The following is a 26,104-nucleotide window of genomic DNA, read 5'->3' as shown; positions in this document are numbered from 1 at the left end:
ACTATATGTAGACCCACTCATTAAATGTGTGTGTATTTATATTAAATACCGGATATGTACAGTAAATCACAGATACATACATACATACACTTTATCTCAAAATCATAGCAAGACTGTATCCTTTGTGTAAGAACATTTTGCAGTGTCAGCCATTTTACACATCTAAACAATATGATAATCAAAAGAGCATCACTGCCTCTTAGTCACCTCTTATCTTGTATATCTTCATTAGTTTCCCAGGTAATAAGGACCTTCGTCTACTCTGTTTTGTTCTTTACTTTTGATAAAACTAAGGCTCATGCTTTGGCCTTTATAACTCTGCAAATAGTTGAAGGTCTTGATAAATATCCTTTGTTATGCTTTCAGTTAGTGATTATTTTCTCTATTTTTTAAAGCTTAACAATTGTATCGTATCGTTGAAAGAAACTTGAGAATATGGTGTTGGAATAGATTGAGAGAAAGATATAGATGGACAGAGATAGACGATAAATGTTGGAAATATTTGTTAGCCTCATGCCACTGAACTCAAGTGGTTCCGGTGCTTAAGCGCAGCAAGAATCCTGCATTTCTTGCTGTTGCCAATCACCCATCCAAGTTCTGATCAGGCCCAACGTTGCTTATCTTGGTCAATCGGAACACCAGCAAAGGTCAACACAGTACTTGATGCAGATACACAAACTGTCTAACTATATTAAATAATTTTAAGGTTAGTCATACTTGCATGTTGTATCATATTTATTACACATACGTACGGGAGTAAAACAGAAATAATTTTGAAGATATACAAAGCGAGAAATAAGCAACGTGGGATAAACCAGTTCTATATATAGCTTTGTCGACGCAGATACCTCCATGCTGGTTGGCGTCTCAGTAACGTGACGTCACACAGAAGCTTCATTTTCAGCTTAAACGCACCCACCCTTTTTATCTGCATATCTTGGACAATTTGTCTATTTATACAAAATATGTTTAAGACCAGACCATTCTAATCTTGGAAGTGATGCGCGATTTAACTTCTTCAGACAATTCATCTTCTTAAATGTATAAGATATTACTAATAGGGCTAAAAATCGGACATTTTCAGTTGTTTGGATAATCGTAAACCAAATCTGCCTTTCTTAAAGTATCGAGATGAATGTCGATTAACACGTTAAAAATATGGATAATATACAAAAAAATATTTATACATGAAAACGGAAGTCCTAAGGTGGCTCTGATACATGTTATAATATATGAATAAGTGTAGCGCCTTTTGGCAGCCCTCCTATCGTCTGCTGGTTGTAGACGAACGAACGGTAATCTATCAGAAGACTCTCAGCTGTGGTTTGTCTGTCGGAGTAGCTGGTTACCGTCGACAAGCTCATCTCCAATCCATCTAGTGTGATTTAGCTTTGTGTGTGGCTCTCTCGTTGTGAAAATGGTCGTTGGGAAAGTTATCGTTTATGGAGGTCGAGGTGCCCTGGGTGCTAATGTCGTGAATTACTTTAAACTTCATAATTATGTGAGTATATTATCTCAGTTTACTAAATAACTGTTGCCTCTGAGCGTTAAATAGCTCATCTTGTCATATTGACATTCTTTAATTTCCATTTCAATCTTCAGTACTGACTGGTAAATCCTGAGGATAAATCATATAGAATAGCTCAGTGTCATATCCTGGACTGAATTTCTTACTGGCCTATGTTCGCTATGACAGCGAACACACCCCAATTAGGTAGTCGACGTCACGGTAGCCAAAAATCGCCGGTACCTTGACATCCAATGATAGCAGCTCACTCAAGTTCTTCATTGTAGTAATGTCCGTTTTTTGTTAATGGCGATGACAGCATTGCGACAGAAACGTTGTTGTTTTGGAGAATTACTCTAGATTATTATTATTATTATTATTATTATTATTATTATTATTATTATTGCAGGGTACGGAATAAATATGAATACAGTATATACGTATCGTCATCAGTATGTAGGCCGTTGTTTTATATCCATAGAATTTTTCATCGTAACAACAAATGAAATAACTGATGTCCCTCATGAACCGGGTGTTCTTATCTGCTTCCTTGCTGACCTCATGGTGCATTGTTTTAGAGAATTATGTATTAAATATCATAGAGCTGCAATCTCTCTCTCTCTCTCTTCTCTTCTCCTTCTCTCGTCTCTCTCTTCTCTCTCCTCTCTCTCTCTCTCTCTCTCAAGGGGGAGAAATTTTGGTTACCTTTCAGCCTAAGGGAGAGAAATTTAGATCTCAAGTGGTAACATTTGTCATAGAACATCAAAGTCGTTAGAAGACCGTTTGTTAAGACTTGCTTTCTCTTTTTGCACAGTTGGTTTAGTGTCTACTACAAATAAGAAACGTAATTTGTGTGTCTAAACCATAGGACGATGCGCATGTGTGACAGTACTGTGCAAATGCATGTATATTAGCTATACAATACGATTATTTTATTAGTACCATTTCATGCAGGCTGGAACATTCTCCTTCTTTAGGGGTAAGTGGATGCAAGACCATTAAATGCATCATCAACTCTGCAATGGAGGCTTTATATTACATTCTGTAGAGTGAGAGATGCTAAAATTGTATTTATATAACTTATGTGCTTTTTATATATTGTATGTTCAAGTAATACATACATGTCACTCTTTCCACACTGCTGTAAATGAGCCTATAGTTTATGTCCTTAATGAGGCAGCCTGTGTTTCTACTCCTCTACCGAGAGTGATTGAGAAGTTTATCAAGTCCTATCTCCTCCTATGTCTTCCACTCCCACAAACGCCTTTATCCATTTATCAACTGATGATCATTCTCATTTTTTTCTTTCTCCTAATGTTCATTCCGAGAAATGCCCTGAAGGCTGTTACCAGCCTTGAGAATAGGTTATGCTGTAGCTTACCTCATTCATTTTTTTCACTGTTTCTACCCAGTTACGTAAGTTGTATCTTTATTTTATTTTTCAACATTGTTCGCATTTCGACCTGTTTTTAGTTTTTCTTCTTTTTCTTTTATCTGTTCCTAAAGTAATTTTTACTTGTGCGATGTACTCGTATATTAAGCTTAATTTACTACGAAGAAGCGAGCTAATAAATAATTTTCATAGATACAGAAAGAATGTATATATTATTAATGTACAATGTATAAAATTTGCCAAATATGTCAGTAAAATTTGATTAAAATTAACGAGAGACCTTCACATCAATTTTATCCTGTTGTAATTTAGCAACAGTCAGACATGTAAGTATTTGTTTTTATTTAGAGTAAGCATTTGTTTTTATTTAGAGCAAATAGTACTATTCGCAAGCATGAATGGCAATTTTCCCTCTCGTTTTTTTAGCATTGGAGAGAAATGTTGCATTACTATAGTGATGCAGTCAGTTATGTTTATGCTGTATATAAAAGAGAAGATCAGTCGAGTAGTTCAACCTAGATCTTAAAGGAGCACCATCAAACCTGCCGTAGAGGATTCTAAAAGGTTGGCATGCGTGTGTGTGTGTGGTTAAGGAGTGCTCCTGGCTGCAGGGTGGGCGTGTTTGTGTCTGACCTTGGGAGGGCTATCCTGGGGCGCAAGGAACCAGTAGTCCTCATCGGTTTATTTATGGACTCCTCTTGGGGCTACATTGAAGATTTTGGAATAATTTTGGCATTTTAAGGTGGATAGACACCCGGTGTTCTGAGAGCGTGTAGCAAGGCAGGCGTTTGTCATCTTGATATGAGACTCCTAATTTCTAATTAATACTCTTATATCAACATAATTAAGACATTCGTAGGTATACCATGTCTGACTGTTGCTAAATTACAACAGGATAAAATTGATGTGAAGGTCTCTCGTTAATTTTAATCAAATTTTACTGACATTATTAAAGCAGAGGATGCCTAGGCATTTACAATTAGCTGGGCAGCCTCAGCCTGCGAGAATGGTGCATTCAACATGACTCTTGAAATCTTGCCTGGCGCGCGCACGCACACACACACACACACACACACACACACACAAGACATTCCAGAGTTTTACATAGTGCAGACTCAACCCAATTTGACACACTTCATACCTAGTCGTTGTATGGATGATGATGAGATGATGATGATGATGATGATGATGATTATTATTATTATTATTATTATTATTATTATTATTATTATTATTATTATGGGAATGAAGAATGTTAGTTGTTCATTATTCGAAAGGAACGGAAGTAATGAGAATGTTCATTGTAACGTGCTATATATATATATATATATATATATATATATATATATATATATGTATGTATGTATGTGTGTGTGTGTGTGTGTGTGTGTGTACAGATGGAAGCGAGAGAATCATATTACAGAAAAGTGTTGTAGATGTGTGATATGAAGATAAGTTGCTAAGAACAAGATGATGTTTTTATGATGGAAGATATAGATTCAGAGATGTAGGATTAAAAAAAAAATTAATGATGAATGGAATGTGAAATGGTAGACATTTACAGATGATAGAGATGGAACTGCAGAATAAACAGTTTTGAGGGTAAAGGGAAACTAGGAAGATGGGCAATGATTGGTTGAAGAATGGAAGAACAGTTTGATTCACATAGGTGTTTTGGAGTAAATACAACGAATGAGTTAGAGCAAGAGAAGAGGCAGTCACAGAATAGGTGAAGCAAGAAAAGATGTAGCAGGGTGTGTGCAATAGACTGAGAAGACTTCAGTTGTCTATGGATGTTCCAGGGCTGAAGTGGAAGTCAGAATGTGGATATTTCATGCTAATGCAAGGAAAAAAAAAGTGGAAGCTGTTGCGGTGGACTGTTTGCTTAGGGTACGTGGAGCAAGAAGGGTGAGAAATGTGGAGATACTTAGAAGTAATGGTGAAAAGGTTGCTATCATTCAGTGATTTGCTAACACGAAAAATGTCAAATTGCGTTGCAGTTGTTAGCTAAAATAATTATGTCAAAAAGCAAATTTATGCTAACACTTTTGGAAAAATTATTCTACTAACAGTCTTTTTGGAAAATCAACCGAATTGTTTCTACTTTAAGTCCCGAGGGGACGCATATTCCACTTCCTGGGGCACTGAGCCACATTAGACTTATTGGAGTTAAGAAATGCTGTGATCCTCAGTGTGACTTAGAAGCTTAACTGCCTTTTCTCTTTGCTTACTGAAGAACTGTGATATCTATTTTTTTTTTTCATCAAGTAACATTTCTGTTTCTTGCAGTGGGTAGGTGTAATTGACCTGGCAAATGTTGATGAAGCAGACACAAGTATTATTGTCTCAAAAGAAGCAGACTGGTCAACACAGGCAGCCACAGTTATGAAAGGTATGTAACATGGTCACTAAGTGTGTAGCAGTGCACAGCACTGTAATTATAATTATTATATTGTTCTGTGTAATTTAAAACCGTATTTTCTGAATATAATGTAAGGGGATTTCATTTACCATTAATAATCGCTTAGTGTTTTATTTTGGCCATATGTATACCTACATATGTTAAATCAGTGAAATGTAGGTAAGTAGTGCTCATGAAATTCTAATTAGTATATACGTATTTATCTGCAGGTCTTGAAGAAGCACTTGGTGATGAAAAGCTTGATGCTATCATTAATGTTGCTGGAGGCTGGGCTGGAGGAAATGCTGCTCATAAAGGTAAAATGTTGATTTTGGCAGCTGTATTGTAGGTGAAGTATGAATGCTAACTGATGAACTGAATAAATAATTGTCACATGTTTAATTGGTGAGGTTCTCTTTAGTGCATGGAAGTAGAATATCAGTTTGATTTGAATGCTCATTAAGATTGCATTGTGTAGAATTTGTAAAACTTATAACGGTTCATTAGCTTAAATAACAAGATGACCTCAGATATCTTGCATATTGTAACATATATGGTGAGCATACATTTGTTCTAAATAGATTTGGAAGTTGCAAAGATCCTTATAGGTACTACTGCAGACTTACATACCATAGCCTTAAGTTTCTGTCATTTTATTAGATGATTTGCCTACACTGACATTGTTTATTATTTACAACTGAAAACACTGAAATGTAACGTTGATCAACAGATTTTTTGAAGAACTGTGAACTCATGTGGTCACAAAGTGTCTGGTCATCAACTATTACAGCTCAGGCTGCTGCCAAATTTCTGAAGGAAGGTGGATTTGTCTCTCTTCCAGGAGCCCAGCCTGCTATGAAGGGAACCCCTGGTAAGACACTGTTCTGTATGCCTTATGTAATGTGTCTATAGGTAGTGTATTAGTTCTACAAATGATAGGTGCCAGCATGGTGTACCATGTATTGGTAAAAGAAGGCAGTGCCATCTTATATCCACAAGAATCACTGTATGATATTTGTAATGTCTCATCGTGTTCATATCCTCCAGGGATGATTGGATATGGCATAGCAAAGGCAGCTGTTCATCAGCTGACTAAAAGTCTGGGGGAAGAGAACTCAGGTTTACCAAGTGGTGCTACTGCTGTTGCTATCCTCCCTATAACGCTGGACACACCCATGAACAGGAAATGGATGTCTGGAGCTGATTTCTCAACATGGACCTCTCTCGACTACATTTCAGCGTAAGTATTCAGCATTGCTTTGAATCTTTGTCCTCGGGATAATAATGAGTAATAGTACTGCTTTGAACAAGGGTTTGTTAAAATGACACTGAATAGCATTTTTCTATTCTTGATCTTTTCTTTATCTAGCTAAAGCATTTTGCTTAAAGAACCTTGAATGGTTAAATAGTGTTTCTTTCAGATACATCCCATTATTTTACAATCCATTCATCTGTCATGGCTAGATACCGAACTTGACTTGCTCACTATAACAACCTGTGCTTTTAGCTCACCTTCAAGGCTAGGACAGAGGCAATCATTGGGAAGGAGAGAGAATCATGCTGTTTAAAATTATAGTTTCATGCCTGTACCCAGAGTTTTTTGTCGGGGGGAGGGGCCTTTTCTACTATAAATGTCATTGCATATATAGGTATATACAAGATGAAATAATTGAAAATGTTATTTTAGTTGCATTAAGAAAAAAATTGGGTATGCAGTCTATGCCATTCTACCCGATTAGATGTTATTCAAAGTACTTACTTTGGTTAACAGAATTTTACGTAAAATCACTTACAAATATGGTGGCCTATATCATATTCCTATTATCACTCTTGTATTTCCTACTACTAAAAATTGATGTTAATGTTTAATAACAAAATTTATATAAAAAAAAAAGACGCCAAAAAACAAAAGATTGATATTTATTACTTTGTAAGTACAGGCCAATGAAAAAGATAGTCACAGAAAATATAGACTTCCAGAAATTTTGGGGAGGTCATTTGACCCCACCCCCTCTCAGTACAAGCCTGAGTTTAGTAGTAACTCAAATAAGGAATTACTCAAAAGATGATGGAAGAGAAATCTACACTAGCACTGCTGAAATAAAGAAAAGCATTATGTGAAATATCAATAGAATTTGGCTTTTAGTTTGATTTGACTCCTTGAGAAAAGATACAAGGGACTGGGGATTTATCCCACTTGGGGGCCATCTTTTATTCCTTGAAAGAGCAAGATCTTGGCAAATTCTTTGATGTTTTGTCTCATGAGTACTGGAGTACAGGAATTGGCATAAGTAAAGTAACATTATAAAATATATAAAAATTACAGTACTATATTTATTCTTTCCGTGTATGAACACAAGATACAATCCGGCGTCAGTACAAATTTAGAACAACTTGAGGATCTAACAAGACAAAAAATTTTTAATTTCAGTTTTAGAGAAATTCTTAGGTTCAGAATTTCCTTGCAAAACTTGTCATGTAAGAATCACACCAATTGTGGGGCCTGGTTTGCAGTTTACTGTTTCTGTGACTATTGCATACTTTATATATAAGTGATACCTAGAGATTATTGAGGGCTTCCTCATTCTTCTGCTTAAAAAAAAATCCTCTTAAGATCATCGTAAATTGACTCTCAGACCTTTTCCCTCTCTAATAGCTCAATTACTTGCTGATGTTCATAGAAGACAGCTGGCAGTTTATGCAGTCGGTCTTCTGCTGAGCAAAGTCTTATCAGTACATTAAGAAAGTTAGCTCCCCAGCTATATGAAGCACCTGTGAACAGCATGGGTTCTTGAAGATGAAATCACAGGGCCACCTTCCCATACAGTGGTTAGTTTTCCACCTCTAAAGTCTGCTGAACACACCTCTTGTAAGGAACATCCTGTTGTCCATTTCTTTTACAGTTAGTGACTGCAAGTCATAGAAACCTTATTCATGGGATTGATGTGGTACTCACAGCACCTAAAAGAATTCCTCTTACTTACTAATAGTATGAGCTTAAACAGAATTGACTGAAGTTATGATTTTGGCATCAAAACAACACTGATTATCAGTGCAGGTCTTAACAAAAAGATCACTGGCTGGATTGTTATAACACACAGATGTAAATTTATGTCTCATGGCAGAAATTGTTTATTTAAGTGACAGACAGCAAGGATAGTTCATTTCCCTTATTTAGCCAAGGCATAAAGCAAAACCATTAACTCTAAACTTAAACATGGAAGATTGTAGGACCTAGAGAAAATATGAAAGGAAAGGAATTAATTAAATCTGCTATAATAGGGACTGCTGGCCTCCACAATACAGCAGTGAGAGATGATGTGGTGAGTCACTACGTAGTCAGCTAAAAGGCTGATTGTCTAACCCCACCAGTATGCTGCAAGTGCTCAAAACGTACTAGAGCTCCAGTTCATGGTTATTGAAGAGAATTTTATTTCTAAACTATACAAAGCTTTGATGAGGTATCAAGCATCTAGATATGATATAGATCTATATAGTAGTTTTCTCAAGAGATAAACAATTATTTCTTGCCACAAATCCATTTCAACAGATTTTTTTCATGTTTATTTCTCCTCAAGATAAAATTTAGCAAGAAGCCAGTTATCCCCATAGGGAGGTAGTGCTATCAGTATACACTATCAATATACAGTATTACTTGAGTTTCTTTGCAGTGTCCCTTCAGCCCTGAGCTTCTTTAACTCCTTTTAATACTTTATGTATACAGTACCTCCATTCATAATTTCTTTCTTCCAACTTCTCTTAACCAGCGCTTAGCCTTTGGTCTAAATTTTTATATTCAAATTCCAGGACGTCTGTTATTAACTATTGAAAAATTTGTTTGTTCATGCCACTTACCTGACAGATATATATATAGCTGTATTTTCTGACGTCCGACAGAAATTTCAAAACTCGCGGCACACGCAGTGGGCGGCCAGGTGGTAGTACCCATTCCCGCCGCTGGGAGGCGGATATCAGGAACCATTCCCATTTTCTATTCATATTTTTTTCTGTCGCCGGTCGGTAAACATCTGTTTACAGACCTCTGCTCAGGATTTTTTGGAAATTGACTCGCTTTTAAGTATCTGATTGATTTTTTTGGTATTGAATTGGATTGTTGAATTGGCATACGCGATAGTGGACCGTTTTTTGATTTTGGATTGACTTTTCTATATAAGATATGTCTGGATCAAGTGTTGTGAGTTTCAGAGTGTGTGTGAGGGCTGATTGTAAGGTGAGGCTACCGAAAGCATCGGTAGACCCACACACAGTACGTATGTATGAGTTGTAGGGGGCTTAATTGTTTGATTGATAATCGGTGCAATGAATGTGAGAAATTGACCGATGATGAATGGAGAGTTTATGAGTCCTATCGCCTTAAATTGGAGCGCGATAGGATCAGGAGGTCTTCCTCCAGGAGTGGTTCTTCCAAAGGTAAGACTAACATCTCTCCTGCATTAACACCTGTAGTGTTTACAACCCCTAAACCTGTGTTGCCTTCGGGCTCTGATTCTGTGTCGGGAGAAGCGAATGCGCTCTCTCTGATTTTAGAGTCTCTTCGCACTCTGGAGACCAAAGTGAAAGCCTTAGAAACTGGCTCGGTGCAAGTGTGTGACCGTGCCCCCAGTGTTGTGGAGGGGGCGTCAGATCGGCCCCATAATGCCTCTAGGCCTAGACCTCTATCAGACTCCCAAGACCCAGGGAGTAGGTATGTCGAAAGCCGCAAGAGGGTTACGGGGGCTTCCCACCGATCTGGCGTCCCTTCGGCAGACCCTGTAGCAAAGACCCAGGCTGCCAAGGACCGTGCACGAGCGCGTGTCCTGAAAGAGTGCTTTTCGTCCTCCGAAGCGTCCTCCCCGCAAGGGGTTTAAGGAGCGCTCGGAGAGACTCTTGTCCTTTGAAAAGGACGTTTCGTGCGGAGGACGCTTCACGTCTCTTTCGCCGCTTTCGTCGGAGGACGCGTATGACGTTTTTCCGCCTCAGAAGAGAGGTAGGATCTCCTCCGATGAGGACGCTAGGTTGCGTGCACAGGCGCGTATACCTGAGAAGCAGGTAGCTGTACCTGTGAGAAGGAAGGAGGCGTCCCCTCGCCCCTCGTCTTCTCACAGGATCAGTCCTGCTGCCTCTGTTCATTCGTCCCCAACGAAGAACATTCTTTTGTCCCTTCAGGACCAGCTATCCTCGCTTATGGCTCAGAGGACTCGCCCAGCAGCAGTCGAGCCTAAGCGGAGGAAGGACCTTAGACTGCCTGTCAAGAGGACTAAGCAGTCTCCTTCTCCTTCACCTACTTCGTCTCGTTCGCCGATCTCTTCTCCTTCGGCGATTCGCCGATCTCGTTCGTCCTCTAGAAGGACGTTACGTCAGGACGCTTTTGAGGAGGACGCTCTTTACGAGGACGTTCGGCAGGACGTTCGGCAGGACGCTCGTCAGGACGCTTGTCAAGACGCTCGTCAGGACGCTTGGCAGGACGCTAGGCAGGACGTTCGTCAGGACGCTTGGCAGGACGCTAGGCAGGACGTTCGTCAGGACGCTCGCCAGGACGCTAGACAGGACGCTCGGCAGGACGCTCACCAGGACGCCGCAGGACGCTTTGGCAGGAAATCGCCAGGACGTTCAGGCCGCCTTTCATGACGTTTTTGGGGATTCTGACCAAGAAGTCTTACCCCCAGACGCTAGTTTACGCGCACAGGCACGTATGCCAGCGAAGAAGCGGGCAGGTGAGACTGCTGCGGAAGGCGCTGAGGACGCTCGTCCTCCTCAGGACGCTCTACCTTCATCGAGCAGTAAGCGTCATAAAGAAGACAGCCGAAATAAGGCTGCCTCTAGCAAGGATAGGGGTCCTTTGATCAAGCCAAGACCTGACATCAGGACGCCCTCTCCTGACAGACGGTCTCCTCTTCCGTTTAGAGAAGAAGGAGAGCTAAGTAGTTCGGCTGAATCGGTTGAAGAGGAACCGGCTACAGCCCCGTCTATCTCGGACTATAAAGTCCTCGTACGACTCTTGCGCTCTTCTTTTGAAGACAAATTTCAGCCCGCAGCTCCCAAGTCTCCTCCTTCGCAGTTTTCTTCATCTAAAACTGGAAAAACCCCGGAGTTTGTAGAGATGAAAACTTCTCTCTCTACGAAACGTGCTTTTAAAAAGCTCCAGGATTGGATGGTACGAAGGAGAGACCAAGGCAAGACGACCTTCGCCTTGCCTCCAACTAGACTTAGTGGAAAAGGGGGCATTTGGTATAGAACCAAAGATGAAGTGGGAGTTCGTATCCCTTCTTCGGCTCAAGGAGATTTCTCCAGCCTTGTGGATTTGCAGAGGAGGTCGCTTTTACCCTCTGCTAAGGTAACATGGACCGCGTCGGAGACTGACCATCATTTGAAGGGTCTGCTCAGGACGCTGGAAGTCTTCAACTTCCTTGACTGGTGTTTGGGAGTTCTGGATATGCAAGCGAGAAGCCCAGAATCTCTCAGTCTGGGGGAGCTGTCCAGCGTGTTAGCATGTATGGACAAAGCCGTCAGGGATGGTTCGGAGGAGCTCGTATCTCATTTTGGAACGGCTTTATTAAAAAAGAGAGCTTTGCTGTGCAACTTCACAGCTCGTTCGGTGACTCCAGCTCAGAAAGCGGATTTGCTGTTTTCGCCTCTTTCGAACCATCTCTTCCCCCAGACTTTGGTAAAGGACCTGACGAACAGCTTACAAGAGAAGGCAACTCAGGACCTTTTGGCCCAGTCTACAAGACGGTCAGCCGTACCTTCAACCTCTTCAGCTGCGGTTCGACCGCCGAAGAAAGTAAAGCCCTTTCGTGGGGCTCCCCCCTCGAGAGCAGCTCCTCGAGGGAGTTTTCACGAGGAAGAGCTTCCTTTAAGACAAAGCCTTCCAAGTGAAAAGCATGTCCTTCAGACACCAGTCGGAGCCAGACTGAAGTTTTTTGCGGGAGCGTGGAGAGAGAGAGACACGGACTCTTGGTCCCTCAAGATCGTGGAGCAGGGGTACAAGATCCCCTTTTTAGATCTGCCTCCTCTTTCTACGACTCCCAGAGACCTTTCTCCATCCTATCAGGGAGAAAAGAAGAAAGTATTGTCCGATCTCCTTCAGCAGATGATCGACAAAAGAGCGGTGGAACAAGTCGCGGACCTGGGGTCGCCAGGTTTTTACAACAGAATCTTCCTAGTACCGAAGCAGTCGTCAGGTTGGCGTCCAGTTCTAGATGTAAGCAGGCTCAATCTTTTCGTGGAAAAGAACAAATTCACGATGGAGACGCCTCATTCTGTTCTGGGAGCGTTGAGACCGGGCGACTGGATGGTATCCTTAGACTTGCAGGACGCGTACTTTCACATCCCGATCCACCCTCTTTCAAGAAAGTATCTAAGGTTTGTCTTAGACAACAAAGTATGGCAGTTCAGAGCTATGTGCTTCGGACTGACCACGGCTCCGATGGTGTTCACAGTAGTAATGAAGAACGTAGCGAGGTGGCTACACTCTTCGGGAATAAGAGTTTCCCTGTACCTCGACGACTGGCTGATCAGAGCGTCGTCGAGAGAGAAGTGTCTGAAGGACTTGCAGTTCACTTTAGCCTTAGCGAAGTCCCTGGGACTTCTGGTCAACCTCGAAAAGTCGCATCTGACCCCAACACAGTCCATCGTGTATCTGGGGATTCAGATGGATTCAGTGGCTTTTCGAGCGTTTCCGTCCCAGGAACGTCAGCGGCTAGGCTTAGAAAAGATCTCAGCCTTTCTAAGGAAAGAGACTTGCTCGGCGAGGGAATGGATGAGTCTGCTGGGGACCATTTCCTCGCTAGAAAGGTTTGTTTCCTTGGGAAGACTGCACATCAGGCCTCTCCAATTTTTCCTTGCGGACGAGTGGAAGGCCAAGGACGATCTCAATGCCATATTGAGAATATCGCTTCCAATCAAGAACCACCTAAGATGGTGGTTGGACCCTCAGAAGCTTCAAGAGGGCGTGTCCCTAAGTCTTCTGAGCCCCGACCTAGTGTTGTTTTCAGACGCTTCCATCACAGGATGGGGAGCAACACTAGGGGGGAAGGAAGTGTCAGGCTCCTGGAGAGGGGAACAGGTAGCCTGGCATATAAATGTCAAGAACTGGCAGCAGTATTTCTGTCCCTGCAGTTCTTCGAAAAGAGTTTTGGAGAACAAGATTGTTCAGATAAACTCGGACAATACCACAGCACTCGCTTATTTAAAGAACCAGGGAGGAACACCACCCTCCAGAACGTGTTTTTCCCTAGCGAGAGAGATTCTGCTGTGGGCAAAGAGAAAAAAGGTGACTGTCCTGACGAGATTCATTGCAGGGGTGCAAAACGTCAGGGCAGACCTTCTCAGTCGTCGGGACCAAGTCCTACCGACGGAATGGACCTTGAACGTAGACGTTTGTCGAGACCTGTGGACGTTGTGGGGACGTCCACTGGTCGACTTATTCGCAACGTCAAGGACCAAGAGACTTCCTCTTTACTGCTCCCCGGTCCTGGATCCAGAAGCAATCGCGGTAGACGCTTTGCTTTGGAATTGGACGGGCCTAGACTTATACGCCTTCCCACCATTCAAGATTCTGGGGGAAGTCATGAGGAAGTTTGCGGCCTCGGAAGGGACGAGGTTAACCCTGATCGCTCCGATGTGGCCAGCGAGAGAATGGTTCACAGAGGTCATGTCTTTCCTTGTAGACTTTCCAAGGACATTGCCCTGGAGGAAAGATCTACTCAAACAGCCTCAACTTCGAAAGGTTTCACCAAAAAACCTCTCCGCTCTGGGTCTGACTGCGTTCAGACTATCGAAAAGTTGGCCAGAGCGAGAGGTTTTTCAAAAGCAGCTGCGAGAGCAATCGCACATGCGAGACGTGCTTCCACAAGAGCTGTTTACCAATCGAAGTGGGCTTCCTTCAGAGCATGGTGTAAAAAGGAGGGAGTTTCCTCTTCCTCGACCTCTGTGAACCAGATAGCTGATTTTCTGCTCTTTCTCAGGAATGTGCAGAAATTAGCGGTCCCTACCATCAAGGGATATAAAAGCATGTTGTCAGCGGTTTTTAGGCACAGAGGCCTCGACCTGTCTGACAACAAGGATATTCATGACCTTTTAAAGTCTTTCGAGACCTCGAAGGTTCCTCAAATGAGACCTCCATCATGGAACCTGGATGTAGTCCTTAAATTCCTTATGTCAAGCACTTTCGAACCGCTTCAGACAGCGTCTCTTCGAAACCTGACAAGGAAGGCTCTTTTCCTAACTTCTCTTGCGACGGCTAAGAGAGTTAGTGAAATTCAAGCGTTTAGCAAGTTATTGGGATTCAAAGGGGACAATGCTGTCTGCTCGTTGAACCCAACTTTCTTGGCGAAGAATGAAAAATCCTTCGAACCCTTGGCCGAAGTCTTTCGAGATCAAGGGTATGTCAAGTCTGGTGGGCCAAGAACCAGAGCGAGTCCTGTGCCCGGTCAGGGCTCTCAAGTTCTACGTGCATAGAACGAAAGAGGTAAGAGGTCCCTCAGGTAACCTCTGGTGCTCTGTAAAGAGACCAGAGTTACCTTTATCGAAGAATGCTGTTGCTTTCTTTCTAAGGGACACCATTCGGGAGGCTCATTCATCTTTCCAGAAGACTGATTTGAGCCTCTTCCGAGTAAAAGCGCACGAAGTACGAGCCGTCGCTACCTCTCTTGCCTTCCAAAAGAACATGTCAATCAAGGACATCCTTGATTGCACCTTTTGGAGGAGTAACTCCGTCTTCGCCTCACATTACCTAAGGGATGTGAGAACGATCTATGACGATTGTAATGCACTGGGGCCATACGTTTCTGCGGACACAGTTTTGGGTCCGGAAGTAGCTCTTTCCCTATCCTTAGTTAGGTTTGTTTTTAAGTTAGGTTGTTGTGTTTTTAGGTTGTGGTGAGTCTTATGTGAAGATCTCCCATCCTTTAGTTAGTTTTAAGGGGTTTTTGTGATTAGTTGGTCAGGTGGTGGTCAGTTGCTTCGTTGCCCTCATTTGTATGGCCTCGATGATCTTGTCACGCTGAGGTCTCGCACCCGTTGACAGATCATCCAGAGCGCACCAGCACTACAGGTCTCCACCTGGCTGGCAACTCTGTGATTAAGCAAAAGCAGCCTTACGTGACAGTAATCACATAGTCTACTTTGCAAACAGGTAAGGAACCAAGATGTATATCATCTACTTAATTTAAGTTTCCTAAAAAATCCTATTCTGTCTCTTCCCACCATCCGAAGGTGGGATTCAGCTATATATATATCTGTCAGGTAAGTGGCATGAACAAAATGTTATTGTTATTATACAATTAAGTTTGTTCATACTTACCTGGCAGATATATATAATTAAAGTGCCCGCCCTCCTCCCCTCAGGAGACAGAGACATTAATAAAAATATGAATAGAAAATGGGAATGGTTCCTGATATCCGCCTCCCAGCGGCGGGAATGGGTACTACCACCTGGCCGCCCACTGCGTGTGCCGCGAGTTTTGAAATTTCTGTCGGACGTCAGAAAATACAGCTATATATATATCTGCCAGGTAAGTATGAACAAACTTAATTGTATAATAACAATAACATGTTTCCTTTAGTTGTAAAGATGAAGCATAAGAAAAATCTGTAAGTATAATTTCACCTTATGAAAAATGATATTGTTATGATACAATAAAGTTTTATACTTACTTACCTGGCAGATATATAAATAGCTATTAGACTCCGTCGCCCGACAGAATTTCGAATTTCGCGCACACGCTACAGGTAGGTCAGGTGATCTACCGCTCTGCCGCTGGGTGGCAGGAATAGGAACCATTCCCGTTTTCTATCAGATTTTCTCTCTACCATCTGTTTCCTGAGGGGAGGATGGGTGGGCAATTAATTGTATATATCTGCCAGGTAAGTATGCATAAAACTTTATTGTATCATAACAATATCATTTTTATACATTCAACTTACCTGTCAGATATATACTTATCTGATTCACACCATTGGAGGAGGGTAAAAGACAGCTAATAACTGATTTAAACAGAAATCACAACATACTTTGTAGGTAATAAATAATTAAAACCTTGGTTCCTACCTGATTAGACTGAAGACTTCATGGTTACTGTCCAGGAGTCTGCTTAGTCTCAAGAGCCTCAGCGAGATATTGATCTATGGCTAAGAGTTCTTGTAGGTCTGCCAAAGGGGTCTTATCCGCTTACTTGGCAGATCCTGGAAGGACTATGTCAAAGGGTGCTGATCCACTTACTTGACAAGAACCTTATTCAAGGAGCACAATACCGATCCCGATCACCTTAACCTAACACCCGTGTTAGTTCTAAGATTGCAAGGAGTTATCCCCGAACCCCTTGCAAACAACCAATAACTCAAATCACAAACATACAAATCACGTAAAAGTACAAAAAGATATAAAAAAAAATTTTGTACAACCCAGCTTGTAAGATACATTCGCAGTTCCTTACTGAGAAAAGCAACGGCCGCCTGTGCGACGTCAAGCACCCTTGCGAGTAGAAAACCAAGAACCCATCTCAAAAGGGAGGTTTACGTACAAATTTAAAAACAAAATATATAAATTTTAAGGATCGGTATGTGTTCCAAGCCCCAGCACTGTATCCGCTGATACGAAAGGACCTAGAGAGAAGCACTTCTCATAGGTAACTTTGACATCTTTAAGATAGTGGGATGCGAAGACTGAATTGCATCTCCAGTAAGTCGCATTTAAAATGTCTTTCAAAGACATGTTTTTATGAAAAGCTAAAGATGTGGCCACAGCTCTTACCTCATGAGCCTTCACTCGAAGAGTTTTTAAAGAATCATCTGTGCATTTGTCATGAGCCTCAGTAATTACGCTCCTGACAAAAAATGCTAAGGCATTTTTGGACATGGGTCTCTTTGGATCCCGAACCGCGCACCATAGACTTTGTTTACATCCTCCTAGTTCTTTCTTCTTCTTGAGATAGAACTTAAGAGCTCTAACAGGGCATAAAGTTCTTTCCATTTCCTCTCCCACCAAGTTCGATAGACCCTTCACTTTAAAACTCCTAGGCCAGGGTTTTGAAGGATTTTCGTTCTTGGCCAGAAATAGAGTCTGGAAAGAACAAATTGCTGCGTCCTTCTTAAATCCCACCCGAGAATCAAGGGCTTGGATTTCACTCGTTCTTTTAGCTGTTGCTAAGGAAAACGGGAAAATACATTTTCTCGTCAAATCCCTAAACGAGGCAAGATGAGGAGGCTCAAATTTTTCTGATGAAAGGAATTTAAGTACCACATCCAGATTCCAGCTTGGAGTAAGAGAAGATATGGATTTAGAGGTCTCGAACGATCTTATCACGTAGGTCGTGAAGGTCTTTGTCTTCTGCTAAATTTAAGCGCCTGTTCCTAAAAACTGCAGAGAGCATGCTTCGGTAGCCTTTAATAATGGAAACCGATAACTGGGATTCCTCTCTAAGGAATATCAGAAAATCGGCCACATTGGTCACAGAGGTATCGGAGGAGGACAGTTTATTCTTCCTACACCACCTCCTGAACACATCCCACTTCGACTGATAGACCCGAATAGTTGATGATCTTCGGGCTCTAGCGATTGCTTTCGAAGCTTTGCTTGAAAAGCCTCTCGCTCTGACAAGTCTTTCGATAGTCGAAAGGCAGTCAGAGCGAGAGCGGGGAGGTTTTGATGATACCTCTCGAAGTGGGGTTGTTTGAGAAGATCTATCCTGTTTGGAAGTGATCTGGGGGTCCACTGTCCATTCCTGTACCTCTGTGAACCAATCTTGAGGGCCAAGGGAAAACGGGGCGATGAGGGTTAGTCTTGTCCCTTTTGATGCTACAAACTTTTTCATTACTACTCCTAGCAGCTTGAATGGGGGAATGGCGTAGGCATCTAGGCCTGACCAATTCAGCAGCATGGCATCCACCGCTATCGCTCTCGGGTCTTCCACTGAGGAGCAGTTCTCTATCCTCCTGGATAGGAATGTTGCAAATAGATCTATCTGTGGCCTGCCCCACAAGGACCACAGGCTCTGACACACTTGATCGTGGAAAGTCCACTCTGTGGGGAGAACTTGGTTTGTCCTGCTGAGTCTGTCCCTCACATTTTTCTCTCCTTTTACGAATCTCGTTAGGAGGGTAATGTTTCTCTCTTTTGCCCATGATAACAGATCCCTCGTTATCTCGTAAAGGGAAAATGAGTGAGTCCCCCCCTGCTTTCTGATATAGGCCAACGCCGTGGTATTGTCTGCGTTGACTTGTATCACCTGATCTTTGACCTCCGGTTCGAAGAACTTCAGTGCCAGGAATACTGTGTATAGTTCCTTGGCGTTTATATGCCAGGCTTCCTGTTCCTTCTTCCATCAGCCTGACACTTCTCTTACTCCTAGAGTCGCTCCCCATCCCATCTCTGATGCGTCTGAGAATAAGATTTGGTCTGGGTTCCGAACCTCTAGAGACATGCCCTCGTTCTTTTCCAGAGGGTCCAGCCACCACTTTAGGTGATTCTTCACTTCTAAGGGAATCGCGAAAGTGTCTGAAAGTTGCCCCTCTTTCCAATTCCACATTCTTCTTAAGAAGAATTGAAGCGGGCGTAGGTGAAGTCTTCCTAGGGAAACGAACTGTTCTAGGGAGGAAAGAGTCCCCAGAAAGCTTAACCATTCCCTCGCTGAACTTCGTTCTTTCCTTAGGAAGTTTGAGACTTTCTGAATTCCTCGAACCAATCTTTCCTGGGAAGGAAAAGCCCGAAAACCCCGAGAATCCATCCGAATCCCCAAATAAACTAAGTTCTGACTGGGGATCATCTGAGATTTCTCGAGGTTCACGAGTAATCCTAGAGATTGCGTCAGTTTCAATGTTGCTTGCAGATCCTCCAAACATTGTTTCTCCGACTTGGCTCGGATCAGCCAATCGTCGAGATACAGAGAGATGTTTACGCCTTCCAGATGCAGCCATCTGGCCACATTCCTCATCAGGTACGTAAATACCTGAGGAGCCGTGGAGAGGCTGAAGCACAAGGCCCTGAACTGGTAGATCTTTCCTTGTGTCATAAATCTGAGATACTTCCTCGACGATGGGTGAATTGGAACATGAAAGTAAGCATCCTGAAGGTCCAGAGAGACCATCCAATCTCCCGGACGCAAGGCTGAAAGCACCGAGGCAGACGTCTCCATGGAGAATTTCTTTTTCTCCACATATTGGTTCAGGATGCTCGCATCTAGGACAGGTCTCCATCCCCCCGACGCTTTCGGTACTAAGAAAAGGCGGTTGTAAAACCCCGGGGAGTATGGATCCTGTACCTCTTCTATTGCTTCCTTGTTCCTCATCGTTGTAACCATCTGAAGAAGTGTCTCCCTCAGAACAGGGTCCTTGTACTTCGCCGACAATTCCTTCGGAGATGTTGACAAAGGTAGTCTGTCTAGAAAGGGTATGATGTATCCCTTCTCCAGAACAGACAAAGTCCAAGGGTCGGCTTCCCTCAAGGCCCAGGCTCCTACAAACTTTAGGAGTCTGGCACCTACAGATGTTTGGAGGACGTAGTTGCTACTTCGACTTCTTAAAAGGTCGGAAGGAGGACCTTCCTCGCTTGTCGGAAGCCTTTCTTTTCGTTGGTGGTCGAGAGGAGGCGCCTCCACGAAAGGGCACAATAGGAGTACGAGCTGTTTTCTTTGCAACAGGTACTGCTGGTCTAGTCTTTTTGGTAGATTGTACCAAAAGATCCTGCGTTGCCTTCTCAGATAGTGACCGTGAGATGTCCTTCACCAACTGAGAAGGGAACAGATAATCCGACAGAGGAGAGTACAGGAGCGCTGACCTCTGGGAAGGAGAAACCGCTTTTGTCAAGAAAGATCCAAACAGAGATCTCTTCTTTACTATTCCTGACCCAAAGAGGGATGTCAGCTCTCCCGAACCATCTTGTACTGCCTTATCCATGCAGGATAAGATACTGTGCAACACTTCGGGATCCAGAAAGTCTGGATCTTTGGTCTTTTTAGCCAGCACCCCAAGGGACCAATCCAGGAAATTGAAAACTTCCAAGACACGGAAAAGACCCTTAAGGTGCTGATCTAACTCGGACATGCTCCAATATGCTTTAGCCGAGTTAAGAGAATGTCTTCTAGAAGCCTCTACCAGGCTTGAAAAATCAGCTTCTGCAGATGAAGGGAGCATAAGTCCCATAGCTTCCTCCGTTCTGTACCAAATGCCTCTCCTACCTCCCAGTTTGCAGGGGGGAGAGCAATAAACCGTTTTCAAAGCTTCTTTCTTAGAGCTCGTCCATGTATTCAATGACTGAAGAGCCTTCTTCATGGATATTGCTGGTTTCATCTTTAAAAATGAAGAGGACTTCGGTGTCTTGGTACTAGAAAATAGTGATCTAGGAGAAGGAGGAGCTGCAGGGCTTAACGAATCCCCAAACTCCTGCAGGAGAAGTGAAGCTAGCACCTTATAATTGGAAAGGCCTTCACTGGTCGAAATCTCCTCTTCCGACACATCCTCCAGTTCCAAATTAGTAGGGGAACGAGTTCTTTTGGAAGACTCTCTATCCGGGGATCTAGTTTCCCGGGGAGAAATACTCCTAGCAGGAGAGTGACTGTCAGACCTAGAAGTCTTCTCTTGCATTTCTACTGATTTCTTCTGGGAGGTCGAAGTGGAAACTGTCACTTTCGAAGGTCCAATCACTTTATCTGGAGTTCGACATACTCTACTAGTGTTAATCTTGGAAGGAGATCTACTCCCTAAAGAAGAATCACTGTTAGCTGACGTTCTGCGCCTGACAGGCGCCTGGTTGGCGCCTGGCTGGCGCCTTGCGCCTAGATGGAGCTTCGCTTATTCCTGGTTCTGAGCGCTTTTCAGGAGCCTCGCGCCTGGCTGGCGCTTCTTGCCTTGATAGCTCTTTGTGCTTATCTGGCGCCTCGTACCTGGTGGGCTCCTCGCGCTTGGCTGGCGCCTCGCACCTACCTGGCGCCTCGCGCCTGGCTGGCGCCTCGGTAAACTCTTTACGCCTGATAGAATCTTCACTCTCATCTGAAGTTTCGCGCCTGGCTGGCGCCTCACTCCTAACTTGAGTACGAATCTTGGCAGGTTTATGGAAGATTGACGAGACTGAAGAATCATTGTCTGATGAAGAAACTTCTTTCCGAAGAATCTTGTATAAAGGAGTTCTAGATTTCTTCACTGGAAGAAACAAATCCTTTCTTCTGGGAGGACCTCTAGATAGGACTCCAACGAGAGAAGCGATTGAATCCTGCATATTTCTTAAGATTCTCGTGGTTTCTTTATTTGGGTCTAAAGGAGGGGAAGGAGAACGGTCTTTCTCAGGTTCCCACGAATCCGCAGGAGAAAGCAACAGACTTTTTGCTTTCTTATTCTCCGATGGCAATTCCTCCGGAAACTGTTCAGGACTCGAGTTTAATCGAGTTTCTTTCCAGCTCCTCTTCAGGGGACAGGAAAGGTCCGCAGATCTCCATCCTCTCTTGGGAGACGAATTTTCCGATGAAGAGAAACACTCACGGAGAATGCTTTTCCTGTAGCGATCTCTGGCAGTCTGAGGTGTTACAGAATCTGCCAAGGAGACGTCTGACTGGTGGGGATTCTCCACAACCTCCGTACGGCTTTTGATATTCCTTCTCCTCTGGGCTTGGGAGCTTGAAAGAGGTCTAGGCCTGGGAGCGTTGTGGAGCCGATCAGACGCCCCCTCCACTACACTGGGGACACTCAAATCACTATCCACAGCACTATTTAACTCACTATGTTTACCTTTTATAGCCGCCATTTTAAGTTCCATTTTCTTAAGGGCGGCTTTAAGATTTGCAATTTCTGATGCAGAATCCGTAGGATCTACATTCGGTGAAGGTAATGAAATATTAGAAGGAGCATTTATCATAGAAGAAGAGGGTACAAAATTACTTACCACATCACTAGAAAGAGAGCTAGGCATGGTTTTGGAAGAAGACTTCCTCAACCGGTCTCTTTCTAACTTCTTCTAATAAGAAGTTAGAGACTTCTACCCTTCAGCACTCAAACTCTCGCATTCGTGACAAGTGTTATCGAAAGAGCATTCATACTTTCTACACACTTTACACACAGTGTGAGGATCAACCGAGGCTTTCGGCATTCTCAACTTGCAACCCTCATTCACACACATTCTCACAACACTTCCAGAATCAGACATCATGAAGAAAAATCCAATCCAAATCCAAACAACGGTCCACAAAAGCGTATGCCAGTACAACGATCCAAATACGTCACCAAAAGGTCCAAAACGAAGATCAATTGCGATGCAAAAAACGAAATCCAGCCGGAGAAACCAACAACGTTGTTGCCAGTAGCGCCGACAGAGAAAATCTGATAGAAAACAGGAATGGTTCCTATTCCTGCCGAAATTCGAAATTCTGTCGGGCGACGAAGTCTAATAGCTAAGTATATATCTGACAGGTAAGTTGAATGTATAAAATATTTTTATTCCATCACCATCTCATTAATCATAACATATTACATAAACTTTTTTCATAGACTCTCAATCCTCATTCTAAGGGGACTCGCTTATACCAATCATGATACCGAAAACTGTCACTATACATTATGTTTTGCCACTGGTACTGCCTTTGCTTCATTCTTATTTTTCTTGGTATCTTAATATTGCCTCCCAGGAACCCATTAATAAATGATTTATTTTTTATGGGTGGTTTGAACTCTCATCTGTACAGCATCCTTTTGTGGATTACTGGAAGTAATGTTAAATTTTAAAATTTTTTTTACTTTTGTAGTCATTTACTTGGTGTTAATTTAAACAATTCATATCTGTACCTTCAGTATCAAGTTCTTTTCAAGGAAAGGCTGTTTTTGCTCTGTTTTGGCCAGAATATTTATTAAGTAATATAGTGCTTTCTCTAGTGGGGGCTTGTTCCAAAAACACTGTAGTCAATCCCTGCTTTTCATGGTCTCATAATTCACAGATTTCTCTGTGAAACATATATACACATTATTTGTGGAAAATTTGCCTATTAACAGTATTTTTCACCAAGAAATATTAACTAATTACTGTATTTTCATTATCATTTCCATGACTAAATGCACTATTAAAATACTCGGGTATAAGTATTTTTAGAGGATTTTTTGTGTTTGAACTATCAAAATACAGGCAGTTCTAAGTGTTTTAAAAACATTGGGATAGAACTATAGTTTACTGAGTTCTTTCAGTATAGGCAGTTTTTTCAGTATAGGGCATTGTTATTGTCTGCCTTTATTGGACAAATGGTTGCTCATGACCCATCTGCAAGAGGAATTGTAAAAATATTTAAGCTCTTCCAAATTAGCTTTCCCTTGAGTCACCAGATTAATTGGAAGATGGTGTATTTAATGCCATACACAATGGCAACTTACCTTGGCATGGTCATTCAAACAAGGAAAGAGCCAGTTGGTCCTTCTGACAGTCGGATGGGGAGGTTACAGGTGGAGATTCAACAGTTTTAGAGAAGCCCTTATCTGACAGTCAACTCCTGGCAAATCTTGATATGTCACTTGGTGTTGATAGAAAAGCCAACTCCTCATAACAGGTTACTCATCCATTTTCAATATACCAGAAGGTGGTTGGCTTCAACCATGCCTTAGGATAGGCCAGTTATGACTTAAGAAGAGACTATGAAAGATCTTTACTGGTGACACAAATCCTCTGGTTCTGCCAGCTTCAAAGGTCTATGTCCATGGCTGCCCTAGCGCACTGTTGAGGTGCTCACCTGGATTTGGGTTTCAGAACATCGGCCCTGCACATAGTTATCATAAACTTTCTGGTGTTGAAGGCCATTTTCTTAGGCAACCAAGCATTGAAATTATCTTTGAGGGAAATATTGTCAACATTAGGTTCAACAATACCATGGCCATAGCATGTCTCAGACATGAAAGAAGCACTCACTCCAATGCTCATTATTGTCTAGTGATAGTAATCTTCATCTGAGATGAGGAACACAACATGGTGGTAGTCCTAAGGTTTATCCCAGGTACTTGCAACATCATAGCATAGTCCTTGAGCAGATCACAAATTCTCTCATTGGAGCATTCATTAGACATTCTAGTATTTCAAGACCTGTGGAAGGGGGCGGGCATGCCATTGGTAGAATTTTTTACATCAAGCTTTTAAAAGCTATGCTCATCCAGATACTTCAGCTTCGGGGATGAGCCATGACTCTAAGTGTTACCTTTCATCTGACTTAGTGGCTAAAACTCACTCTTATCATGACCTTTGGGCTGAGATTCCTGAACATAACTTGTAACTCTATTTGTGATTTCAGCTTTGTTCAAGGTTACTGCTAACAGTGAGGATCAGTTGCTCCATCCGGACATGAGAAGCGTGTGTGTATTTATGGAAAACTGAAGAGCATCTAACCTCATCAGACCTCGTACCTTGAGATTTTTCTCAATTACAGGGCATGAAAGAAATTAGATTTAAAAGAAACATGGTATTTACAGGCTTCGATAAATCATCGCCTTGCTTTTTACCAAATTATACACATACGGTATGCTACTCACTGAAATCTAATGTGCTCTTGCTGGGTCGAGTCATCATGGTGGGTCATTTCATAGCTATAGGCAGTGGGGATTGTATGATTCTTCATTCATCTTGCCCTAACTCACAATCATACGTATCTGATATGGTCAAGAGACATACAAATCCAGGGTAAAGGCCTACATGTCTTATATTGCTAGAAAGTGCCTCAATTGTAGCCAAATACCAATTACCAATCACAGATTTAAATACCAGTTACCACCTACAGACTTTGCTTGTACTGTTACTAGAGTAACCTCAATGACAAGTGTGCATGTAAGAGCTTGACTATCAGTTTTCTTTACTTCATGCCCTCTATCGAGTACATACTGTGATAAGTTAATTTCTGTTCACAGTATAACATTAAAACTTTCCTCCCACTTGAGAATTTACAATTAATGTGGTTGTGATGAAAGAAACTTGTTTTCATAATTATAAAACAAAACAGGAAAATGAGGTTGCAGCATAGGCAGTACCAGTGACTGGAGTAAGCATGCAGTGATTTTTATGGATCTGGGCTTTTACAAGTCCAGTAAAACTTGGACTTCCAGGTCCATGGAAGTAAGTATTATTTGATTAATGGGTTTATTTGAAACCCATTAATCAGATAAGATTGTTAAAAGAGATTGTATTTGAATCATTTATTTACAAAAGTTCTTTCTTTACCAGGCTCCTTCTTAAATGGACAAAAGGGAATGATCGACCAAAATCTGGCTGTCTTATTCAACTCATTACAAAGGACAACAAGACTGAGCTTGTGATGGAATAAGTCCCAGTGTACTTCTCATTTTAGTTTTTAAAAATTTTTCATAATGACAGTATTTTGTATTGTTTTATACCAGTACTTTAAATTGTTACAATTATCATTCAATTCAGTAAATAGTACAGTATGTGTTGTTTGTGTTGTGATATTTCAAAGGTGAGATTTCAAACCCAGAATTATTTTCATACTTTTTTAACCTTTAATTTATAAGTTTTCAAGATTAATCAATTGCTGAAATAAAAAAGCTTCAGTGTGTGTACAACTGTCTTTTGAGTGTAGGTAAATTCATCATTTTCTTCGCACACTCCAACTCAAATACTCAAATATCATTACTGAATATTAACATCTGTATGTGGACTACAGTGTTGTATACTACATACTGTAGTAATTTAGTTGAAGTCAAATCAAATAAACATTAGTCTGTATTCAATCTCTATTCTACATGAATAGCAAATGAATATTAGTTAGTTAAGACTAGTACTTAGATATCAGAGCTGTGTTGTCTTTTTGATTATAAAAGTGCCTAGATATGTTAACAG

The 26,104-nt window shown here is 42.0% G+C and overlaps 1 protein-coding gene across 1 annotated transcript; it reads left to right on the top strand.

Moving 5' to 3' along the window:
• The first annotated feature begins 1,282 nt into the window (after positions 1–1,282).
• On the top strand, positions 1,283–25,813 carry LOC135222406 (dihydropteridine reductase-like). The gene is made up of 6 exons (XM_064260496.1): positions 1,283–1,501; positions 5,190–5,292; positions 5,532–5,618; positions 6,032–6,172; positions 6,349–6,541; positions 25,472–25,813. Exons 1-6 carry the CDS (start codon positions 1,418–1,420, stop codon positions 25,569–25,571), a joined length of 708 nt encoding a protein of 235 aa, XP_064116566.1. The 5' UTR covers positions 1,283–1,417; the 3' UTR covers positions 25,572–25,813.
• The last annotated feature ends 291 nt before the right edge of the window (positions 25,814–26,104 follow it).

Source organism: Macrobrachium nipponense, chromosome 20, assembly GCF_015104395.2.
Source record: "Macrobrachium nipponense isolate FS-2020 chromosome 20, ASM1510439v2, whole genome shotgun sequence".
NCBI classification, from domain to species: domain Eukaryota; kingdom Metazoa; phylum Arthropoda; class Malacostraca; order Decapoda; family Palaemonidae; genus Macrobrachium; species Macrobrachium nipponense.
This window is presented reverse-complemented; position numbering and strand designations above follow the sequence as displayed.

What these genes read in the sequence shown, in the direction of transcription:
- LOC135222406 (XM_064260496.1), top strand. Translation starts at nt 1,418, where the DNA reads ATGGTCGTTGGGAAAGTTATCGTTTATGGAGGTCGAGGTGCCCTGGGT. An exon ending in ACTTTAAACTTCATAATTAT is followed by an intron (nt 1,502 to 5,189) that starts GTGAGTATATTA and finishes TGTTTCTTGCAG; the next exon opens with TGGGTAGGTGTAATTGACCT. An exon ending in TCTCTCGACTACATTTCAGC is followed by an intron (nt 6,542 to 25,471) that starts GTAAGTATTCAG and finishes TTTCTTTACCAG; the next exon opens with GCTCCTTCTTAAATGGACAA.